The sequence below is a fragment of the Grammomys surdaster genome, unplaced genomic scaffold (genome assembly GCF_004785775.1).
Source record: "Grammomys surdaster isolate TR1022 unplaced genomic scaffold, NIH_TR_1.0 146, whole genome shotgun sequence".
Classification (NCBI taxonomy): domain Eukaryota; kingdom Metazoa; phylum Chordata; class Mammalia; order Rodentia; family Muridae; genus Grammomys; species Grammomys surdaster.
Window position 1 is genome coordinate 11,355,388 of NW_021604604.1, and position 11,251 is coordinate 11,366,638.

The 11,251-nt window shown below is 39.6% G+C and overlaps 1 protein-coding gene across 2 annotated transcripts in view; it reads left to right on the forward strand.

Moving 5' to 3' along the window:
* Bend7 (BEN domain containing 7) overlaps positions 1-11,251 on the forward strand; it is an 82,734-nt gene that overhangs the window by 41,697 nt on the left and 29,786 nt on the right. For both annotated transcript variants that reach the window (XM_028764879.1, XM_028764880.1), the window contains exon 6: positions 1,276-1,501. In XM_028764879.1, the coding sequence (XP_028620712.1) occupies positions 1,276-1,501 (226 nt within the window). The remainder of the gene's footprint in view (positions 1-1,275; positions 1,502-11,251) is intronic.

The window sequence follows — 11,251 nt, forward strand, 5'->3', positions numbered from 1 at the left end:
TCTCTTGTGATGTAAGAACTCCTGTACCAGCCTAGGTGGTCAAATAGTATAGGATGCACTTGGCAGAAGGGTTTAATGATTCTACATGATACAGGAACTCCTGTCAAAAATCTGAGATCAGTTCATTTAGAATCAGAGTTCACAGGATGTACAAATTATAAAAACTTATGTCAGGTTATGATGGTAAAATTCTCTCCATTCTAACAATTCCACATTGGGTTCCTTAACAAGGGTTCCCCAAGTGCTTGCTGTGTGTCCATCCATTTGCAGGGGTTAGATACTCAGCCTCTGGCTCCCGTCACGCTCCTCTAGGCCTTTGACCAGAAAACAGCAGCAAGCTGCAAAAGTCAGGGGCAAATCTGACAGCACTGTGTTTGCAGTGATATTTACCAGGCATTCAGAAGCCAAACATTAAATGGCAAAGTGGATCGGAAGAATGAGGTGACTTTCTGGATAATCCAGTCCAAAATTCCATTTTCAGGGGGCAGGTCCAAACACCTTCCTTACCTGCCTAAACTGTGTAGGCTATGTTCTGAATGCACTTCACTCGATAGTGTGCTGGGCACACAGTAGGACAAACAAAAAAGGTGAGTTCTGTTACCCAGGAGAGACTCTGACCCCAACTCCTCACATCTAAGGGGCTCCTTTTCAGAGTTGCACATATGGCATCTGGGGACCATGATTGACACACAGTGTGCACTGCGTGTGTAAGGAGGACACGCCTTCCTTTCACTGTGACTAAGTCCCATCCTCTGATATTTTTACTCATTTGCGTTATCACTGTTTGTGGGTTTTCACTGGGGTAAACCATTTCATAGCTGGTAGAAGGAACAGGGACATGTGGGTGTAGTCCTGCATTTGTCACCTTAAATGAAAGAAATTATTTGGCATTTGAATTATTTTAAAGTCTTTTTTTTTTAAAACAAGCTTTTTAGGCCTTAGTTTCACCATTTACAAAATCAGAGTGTTACATATAGGTGATTCATGTCCTTTTACCTATAGGATTGTATTGCTGTGTAATTATCCTGCCTTATCTGAAGTATTTGTATGACCAGAAACATGTAAGACTTACTGTTGGAATTATAGCATCTCCTTTTATGAATTATAAATGGTCATTGATTTTATAAATTGCAAAATCTGGTACATAGAGCTGAGACTATATCATTTAGCCACTGATATTTCTTTTTTTTTCTTTTTTTTTCTCTCTTATGCTCAAAGTAAAATGCTTCACATCTTGCTTTTAATGAAATATTTCTCTTTTTATTTTTTTGGTAGCCAGAAGTGCAACTTGCTGAAGGCTTCGATGTATTTATGCCCAAATCTCAGCTGGACTCTATACTGTCAAACTACACTCGCTCAGGAAGCCTTCTGTTTAGAAAACTGGTGTGTGCGTTTTTTGATGACAAGACTTTGGCTAACTCCTTACCCAATGGGAAGAGGAAAAGAGGGCTCAATGACAACCGGAAAGGACTAGACCAAAACATTGTCGGTGCAATAAAAGGTTGGTCTGCGTCGTTTCATTTTAAGGGTTCTTTGTTGAGTTTTTGCCTTCATTCCATCAAGGTACAGGTTAAAAAAAAAATACTAAGCTAACTAGACACTAATTTAATTTGTTAGCAACCTCCCCATGGGTGTGACTCCTGTGTGTAAGCTCTGTAAGCCCTCACCCCAGATACTCTAGGATACTACTCAACGTGATAGCAATTGCTGAGCTCATAGCTTTAGAACCAGTTTTATCTGCTGCAGAACCAAAAATATTTGGTAAATGGAAATATTTTTCCAAGAACTTTATCAAAATATGATTTTGGCAAAATTTAAGCTTAAAATTTTAAGTGTAGATAAGAATAAACTGTGGTATAAGTTTTATAAAGTAGTACATCTCTTGGGAAGTTTTGAAACTGCTATCAGAACATTGCATCTGAAGATCTTTTAAATATAAACAAAGCCACTTACTGTCTCTCCCCACATATTCCCAGCCAAGTGGTCCCTTTTGTAGTGTGGCATGCAGTTCTACTTGTCACTTGGAGGGACAGTTTTGGTTCTTGCCCTTCACCTCCTTTGAACATGTGTCCGCTCTACCATGGTTTGGCAGGTACCTGGATATGTGTCTTCATCCCTAACCGCTTACACATCTTACAGCTAGCTCTTCCCTGTTCAGTATCTGTGTTCAGGACTGTGGTGACTTTAGGAAGAAACATATTTAAATGTTATTATCAAAAAGAATATGCTCCAAGTCTCATTAAACACAACTGCCATGAAAATGAATTGGAGTTTAACTTAACCTCAACTCTGACTATTCTTCCCTGGCTCGGTCTCCACCTTGTCGTGACTGCCAGTGAAGCTGACTCAGGCTTGCCCTGCCTCCTCCTGCTGGCCTTTATCTTGCAGAATGAGTAAATGAATTCAATAATGCTTAAAGGATACTTGGAAATTCACAATTAACTTTACAAAATAATTCAATTTTTAAATGGAGTTAGCAAGTACCAGACACCCTTTGCTCGTGGCCAGAAGGACATAGCCTTCATTAACAGGACATTTCTCATAGTCTGTCAGAATTTTTTTTTTTACTTAGAGTGACGGTTGAGTTCTATTAAATAAGAAGCACCACAGAGATACCACAGCCTTTGCCATTTATGAAAAGGATGATTCAGCCTGCGGTGGCACTAAAAACAAGATTATAGAATTTGAAAATCAGTCAATAATGTAACTAGGACTCTCTGAAGTGAAGTGGAAGCTGTTTCCATCCCCACAGACAGGGCCTTCTCAGACAAGGGGGCCAAGGCTGCTGATACAGTTCTGCAGTACACACAGGCATTGGTTTGATTTTCTTTCTTTCCCAGAAGAGTCTATTAACGTCGTAAGGGCACTTTGAAATTGGGAAACTATAAATGACCACATTTCATCTGTGTGACATTAGTAGAGCTTATATAATAGAAGGTAATGAAATATATCATGACAAGTAGACTCCCGTCAGACAAGGGTTTAAAAATCTGTCACAAATAGTAAGAGACTAGACATCAGGCAGGAGTTTAAAAATATACTACACATGTTAAAAGAAGATATACTTTAATTTTTTCAAAGCTTTAATAAATATGGCAACAAGGTCCCTATTCCTAATACAAACTAAAACAAGTTAATCTAATGAAAGAACTTAACATTTCCAGTCTGCCCACAACCTTATTTAAAACTCTGTTCTAGTTTTTATTCTGTTGCTGTGACAAAAACACATATTTAGTTATAGACATATCCTGGTTTCTTTCTCTAATTACAAAAATAATTTATCCTGATAAAAATCTAGTTCATAAAACTGAAAGTATTCCCACCCAGTTCAGAGAGTACCCTGTGCCTTCCTGCCATCTTGATTCAGCTATGAAAACAGCACCCGCCTGCTCTGTAAGACATTTTATTTATTTATTTTACAGGATTTCTTATAATCTCCTTGAAAACACACTTTGTCTGAAATGTTCTTATTACCTGTGCCACTTGTAGGAAGTCAGGAGACACCACTGCCAAACGTGTTGATTTATGATGACGTCTGAGGGAGGGTGGGAAGGTGCACATGCTGGCAGAGGCTTTGTTGGAGCTTCCCTCCTGCGCCCTGAGACAGGGCCCCTGAGAAGAGTCTGTTGTCACCATGTCCCTGTAACTCCCTCATCATTTTATGTTGGATCATAAGAGAGGACTAGAGAGTGACATCACACACAGACTGTTACAAGCTAGTACTTATTCTTTGAGCCCACTGAGCTCTCCCCCAAATCCTTTTCTCTCCCCTAAGAGGAAGAGTTAAAAGCACTGGCTAGGGTATTCACTCTTCTCTCTGTGGCTGCTTGTCTTCTTACCCTGCCTGCTGTTAGCTTATTTCCTACGAAGTCACCAAACTCTCATGGGATAAAGGGAAACTTTCCCTTCCTCTACTGCTTCTGTAAATACGTGTTGACTGAACAAGTAGGAAGAGCTTTTTCCTTTTCATCCTGATATAGGTCTTCACCGACATAATGGGTTTAGTGCCAAATAGTTTCATATTTCTTATAACCAGTTTGGAATGACACGTCAAAATAACCCGTGTAAATGTCTGATAAGTGTAGTCAATAAATTGCCAGTGAAAGTAAAAAAGTGGAAATCAAAATTTAATATAAATCTCTTAAGACCACACCTCCCAGTATACCGTTCTTTGTCATAGTTTTCTCTCAATGGTTTTTAGCATATGTTTTACAAGTGAATTTTGGAAGTAAGTATTAGTGAAGGTCCTATAGAATAACCATTTCTAGTTTTTCTTACTCTCAGTAGAGATAAGAGAGAAACGTATTCTCCTGACTCAGGTCTTCTGCATCTGAGTTATGTGGAGACGGACTGAAATGACCTCTTCCTATACCCTAATCCCAAGGCTGTCTGGACTGTTGTTGCCATGGCTGCATATTTGAGGAAGAATGAGTGCACACGTGTGTGTGCACGTGTTAGTGTGCATTCTTCCCTACTCTGTCTCATGAGGTAGTGAACCCACTGCGTGTTGTTTTGAAAAGCCCTATAAACTAGGAACAGAAAAATGTTTAATTTTATGAATTCTCACATATAAAAAATAGCAGTGAAGGAACAGAAGGAATTAGATTAATTAAACGGTAGTTGTAAAATGATGCAGTCTGTAAAATGCCTGTAAGTGGGAACAGAGATGCCGTGGGGATCTCATGCATTGATTTACGTATATGTTGAGCCATCCTTCCATCTCTGGAATGAAACCAACTTAACTGCGGCAGGGGATCATTTTATGTGTTCTTAGATTCAGTTTGCAAGCGTTTTTAAAAGTTAGATTTATTTATTTTGTGTCTATGAGTGTTTTACCAGCACATATGTATATGTACCACATGTGTGCAGTGCTCGTAAGAGTCAGGAGAGGGCACCCGGTCCCCAGAACTGGAGTTTCAGAGTGCTCAGTAAGAGTAGGTAGTGCTCTAAACCACCGAGCTCTTTCTCCAGCTCCAGTTTGCAAGTATCTTACTGAGATTTTTTTCATCTGTATTCATCATTGAGATTGGTTTATAGTTTTGGTTTTTTATTGTGTCTCTATCTTGTTTCACTGTTGGTATTATGCAGCCTTCATAAAAGACATCCAGACTCAGAGAGGAATTATGCAAGGTGATATTTATTGTCTTGAGGAAGCTAGCTTTGACTGTCAATCACTTTTAAAAATGCACCAGGGAAAAAAGTTTATTAGGGGATGATTAACAGAGCTTTTTGTGTGATAATTCTTCCCATGACAATATCTCAAAAGCAAAACATAAGCCTCTTTGCAGAGATGATACTTTTCAGATCATTTTATGCATTAGTAGTGACTTATACTTAATGATGATCCATTAAGAGATTAGTGGGTAAGTACGAACTAAGGTATTGCTAATGAAAGGACCCTTAATTGGAAAGCTCACCTGAGCCTTGGGAATATGGCCCCCGTAGTAGAGCACTTGCCTAGCACGTATGAAGCCCTTATCTCTTTAACTAGAGACTTAGAAGCAGTGCTGGGCAAAGCTTAGCAGGGACTCGTAGGCAAAACCTAAGGCAGAGGTGAGTACTGCATCTCCTCGCCTCCCAGCACGCTGTCCCTGCGAAGCTGCCATTGGCTCACCATTGCTTTTTCTGCTTTTTCTCACTGAACTATGCAATTTGATTTAAGAGTTACCTATATGTGATGTTGACTACCTGAATGCCCTTCAAAAATAGTTACAACAAAGCATTGTCATAGTTATGATTTTTGGCTTTATAGCAATTAAGTAAGAAAGTTTTTGCTATGTAAGTGGGCTAGAGTTTTGACTCTCCTTGTGTTCAACTGATATCACTGATGTCTGTCAAATGGAAGAGATGGTTGGTTGTTGGATATCACTCTACCTCCTTCAACTCAGTTGGCCACTCTGAGGAGAGATCAGCGTTGTCTGTCTAGAGAGACCTGAGGACTCAGAACTATGGGAGGGACAGATTGCATACAGTAGTATTCCAAACAGTTCAAAGTTGAATGCCCAAAATCTTTAGTTTACACTGTCACATACTTTACAGAAAGGATCATCAAAAGCTCTCACTTTATTTCACGACTCTACACACTTGAGGTCCATATCTGTTGTTTGATAGGACCTCTATTATTTGACAGTTACTGCAAATAATTCATTTTATGGTGAATTGATTTTTAAAAAAAAGGAGAAAAGAGCTGTTTGGAATATAGGTTAAATATAATCCTTTAGCTAAAAATATCATTTTAAAAGCTTATTATTTATTATTATTATTATTATTTGACCTCAAAGATTTGAATTTATAAAGAAGTGGAGTTTGTATCTGGTTTATTCTTATTTTTTGATGGTAATTTTTTCTGAATTCCCAGAACTCCATGATACATTGGCTACAATTCGCATTTCCCTATGGTGATGATTTTATTTCTTTGTATAGAGGACAGAGGCTATAAGACATTTGAATAAATTTACTTAGCTTAAACTTCCCCAAAGTAGTAGCATTAGAGTGGCCTCTCTGACTCCAAAGTCAATTTCTAGTATGTGGCTTTTATAGAGATGTTGAAATTAAACATTTCTCTCTTAAAATTTAGCATTTTGGATTCTTTGTAAAATCTGCTTGAAAGTTGGCTCTGCTGATGGTCTGAGACCAGTTATTATTGATGCAAAGTGTATTCAAAGTGAATTTCTAGTTAGGCATAGCTCTGCTTCAGTTTATTTCCTAGATTCAAGGGTAGGTCTTTTCCTGAAGCTATTGAAAACTAATTCTGTGATGCTGGGAAAGAAAATCGAAGACTGCTCCCTTCTCTAACGAAAGAAACACTTCTAATGCTTTTCTCATTCATAGAACTGAATTTTACAAAAGCTTGAAATCAGATATTACATAGGGCTTATCTCCCTCAAGTTCTATGTAAATTAAATTCTTGATTAGATGTTAGGCAACAAGAGGCAGCTAGTGAATGCTTTGCTTTTGGAAGATGAATGATCAGCTGCTAATTTACCCAATCATGTTTTTTATATATAAAATCTGCTTAAAACAGATCACAACTGTATAACAGCCACAATATTACATGTAGAAATCTTGGCTCTTACCTGGATTGTTGGGGTGTTTTGTTGTGTTCTTTTGGCTTGGTTGATCTTATTTTTGTGAGTGGATATTGGGGTTTAAACTTAGGGCTTCATGGCTTCATGCACACTAGGCAAGCATTCAGCTCTCACCTCATTTTTGTTTTATTCTCCTACCTTTCTTGGAAGCTCAGTGACAAATGGATCATACTGAATCTCAACAATGCTATGTAGGCAACCCTGAGTTTTCGGTTCCTTGCAAAGTGGTTCTCATATTTTACATCAACGTCATTTAGGGTGTTGGTTCAAAAATCTAGATTCTAGGGTTCCATCCTCAGATTAATTCTAGTGTGGGACAGCCCTCAAATCTTGATCTTTGAGCAGATGGTACTGATTCTGATTGTTCTCAGCATCCCCAGCTCCCTGGAAAAGCTACACCTGTGCTCAGGATCCTGCTACTCACTTTAGATGTCAGCAGCACGCAGCTGTCCACCTGTGAGACTCGTTGTCCTTCAGCAGTGGCCAGTTTTCTGAAGGCTGTTTTCTTTCTCATCTGGAGGAAATGATAACATACCATTATCTCAACAGAGTCCTTCTTCTCCCTTTCTTGAACTCAAAGATTCGCTTTTTTTATTGTGTTGTTTCGCCTTGTTTGAGAAAGGGTTTCACTATATAGCCCTGACTTGTCTGGAACTACCTATGTAGACCAGACTGGCCTCCAGTTTACAAAGATCTGGATGCCTCTGTTTGCCTAGTGTTTGGATTAAAGGCATGTGTCACCACCTGGCTTAAAGGAACTTTTTGTTTAAATCCTGGGTTTTATTATACAAGGTTCCTGGTTTCAGCATCCTTGAAGTAACTCTGTAGGACTAGACTGAACAACATCTTCATCTAATTCACTCATATCACCAAGAAGGAAGAAAAGCATTTCCAGATTCAGACTTAGGAATCAGTAAATACATCCCAGTAGTATTCTTCCTGATCTTGACCTTACACTTTCCATCCTTGGCAGTCTCTTGACCTGGGTTCCCTCAATTCCATGGGAAGTACTTATTCTGCCAGCTTCTTCACCTTGCAGAGTGGTATTCTTCACCTGCTCACACTCTGTAGAAGTTATAAGAACAGATTCTCATAAACCTATAAGCTTAGACATCATCAGCATGCATGAGAACACAAGCATTTGGGTTACATAGATAGGAGTAAAATCCTAGCCCCTGCCCACGAGGAACATTCCATTTGCTAGAGCTACAAGAACCAATAGCATAGCCCCATACTCCAAGCCCAGATAAAATGCATGTCACATGCCCATCGCCTAAAGGGGAGGAAGCACAGAGGAAATAGACCTCACTAGGAGAAGAGTTCACCAAATAGCTGATTCTAAAGTAGACCTTGAAGGATGAGCAATCTGTCAAATGCAAAGGGATTGTGCAAAGTCAGTTATGGAATGTTTAGTTAAAGCTTAAATTTGCTTAAAATGAAAGCCTTCTGCCTCCACAACCATTAACACTAGTTGTTAATAGCTGGTGGACCTTTAGTCGTCGGCAACCTGTGCTGTAAATAATTTAACTTCAGAAACATAATAGCAATGAAATGAACTCAGACATAGTTTACCCACAAAACTTTTCATTGTGTGGTCCTTTTTAAATTTGCTTATTAATGTTACATAGGTGCCATCTCATACCTAGTAAATAAGAATCCTTGAGATTGGGGCCACAGTGGGTTTGAATGTGTGCCCTGCTTCATACCTGCTCTTCCAAAAGTTCAAAAGAAGACTCCTATCTTCTTTAGAACTGTTGGTCCATCTGCTTCCTATATAAGGAGCAATTGCGAACATGGGCAAACTCAATAAGTGGGTAGCTTTTCTTGATGTTTTTTCCTTCAACCTTTCACACATGACTTTAACACTAGTGTTAGAGTCACAGAGACAGCCTTGTGTAGAGAGAAGCTTCTGTCACAGGAATGGGGCCCTCAAGGCATGGCTGCGTTGCATAGTACGATAGACACACCATTGCTCTGGCTGACATTGCCAGTCTGTATATTTATTATGAAAATTTCCCAGCAGATGAGAGCAAGGTCTTGAAGAAGGGCACTTGTCTTCATAGGGATACCATTTGGGTTAGCTGTGGTCCCAAACAATGCACAACAATGTGTTTCCCACACAGACAACCTTCTTTCTTTTCAGCATCCTGAATTATCTGCGTATCAGAGATATTTGCTGGAAGACTTGTATAGTAAGTCCTGAATCATTGAGTCACATTCCTGGTAGCTTTTGCTGGGACCTACAATTGATGCCAGTAACATTTTCAGTTCAGTTCCATAAGCCAATGCGTCATACAATATATGCATCAAAAACATGAGAGACTCAGACAATTGGTGTTTGCTAGTGTTTCTGCCCTAAAAGTCTGAATACAAATGATCATGGAACATTTGTCATCTTTATAGTTTTATAGACTAATAATAAATCCACAGAAAAACTAAAGGTGTGTGTAAACGCTGTATATAAAAAATAAATAAAATAAAAACCTTTTAAATCCATAGTTATTTAAAATGAAACCCAAAACTGTCATTGACTTGGAGGCTGACCCTAAAACATACCTTTGTGTAAGAGAAAGCATGGCTATATCCATCTTGCTGAGAGCCCCATAGAGGAGAGGGCTGCTGCCTTTTGTAATGACTCTGGGCTTCTCACCGCTGCTCCCTTCAGGTTTCGCAGTGTGTTTCTGGCTTGCTGCTCTGCCTTAGCTCGTGGTCCCTCTCAGCTCACAGTGGTTCTCAGAAAGCTTTGTATACTCAGACTTAGCAGTTTCTTATCTACCCCGGTGCTTTGATCAGTGCAAATCCAGTGTTTAAGTGCTCACTCCCCTGTGACTTTGTAGCCCAGTGTTTCAGAGTTGAAGTAGCTTAGTGGGGTACAACTAAACAGGAGCACATCCTAATTAGACCTGTGGACGAAAGCTAGGAGCAAATGAGCCAGATGGCAGTCCAGCATAAGACACACGGGTTGTTGTGACTTAATCGTTGTGTTTAGTAATCGTAGTGTTTAGGGCCTGCCTTAACCTCTGACATAGCCATCCCCTTGAAGGTAGCCTGAATCTTCTAGTCTGTGCACCTGCGTTAGCCACACCGTCTTTAACAACAGCACTGACCGTGTCCTCTTCAGGGTTGAAAACAAAGGAGCACATCTCGTTGGTTTGGTGCCTTCGTTTCTTTGCAATCCATCCTGCCTCCTGACCCAGCCCTGCCCGCTCTGTTTTTCCAACTTCTTGTACTCATTTTCTTTTTAGTTTCTCTGACCCTATTAATCTGTGCATCACTTTGTTCGCAAAAGACTCCCCAAAAGTTTCAGCATCTCCCCTGTACTTCTTATATCCTGCCCACTGTATAGGCCAAGAAACACTTGTAAAACCAAATGCTGTGATGTCATTTCCCATATTTAGCTTCTGTTTACTAAGTCAAGTCCAGCCCAGTCTCCATGTTTTTCAAGTTTGCCCCAGCTTGATTTCTCCCCTTGTAGATGTGTTTCCAAGTGCTTCCTGCTGGGGGAGCCAGCTGAGCCTGGGCACCATTCCTCAGATGCTACACATCCTTAGGTTTTAGCTTTGGATTTTATAGTCTCTCTAAGACTTTCTCTTTCAATTCTTTCTGGACAGATCCAAGTCATTTTTTTTCTGGACAGGCCCAAGTATTATCACATCAGCCATGAGATTTTCTAGAGTTGCCCAATTATAGTGGTTGCATTTCTCCTAACGCCAGTACTTGTTGCTTCTATATGGTGTAGCAGTAAGTCTTAACCATTTGCTTTGCTGTTAATGGTTTGTGTAGAAGGTGGCCTAAATTGAAGCAGTTTAGGAATAAAAACTGTGCTGTCATAATCTCATTGGCAAGACAGATAAATGAGGATCTGTGGTCATCCTTTTAATGTTTGAGCAAGTGTTGTCTTCCCAATAAGACTATAAGTTCCTACGGGCAGAGAGTATATTTTCTTTACTTTTTAAATTCTTTGATACAGGAAAGTGTGCCACTCATATAACAAATAACCAATAAACTAAGGAAAGAAGGAAAGAACCAGTCAGTTTATCTTTACTCAAAAGAGTAGTTTCTTAAATACGGGCTGGAGGGATGGCTCAGTGGCTGAAGCCTTTGATCTGCAAGAATGAGGACTGGCATTTGGACATGCTGTACCCATGTAAAAGCTTGGTGCA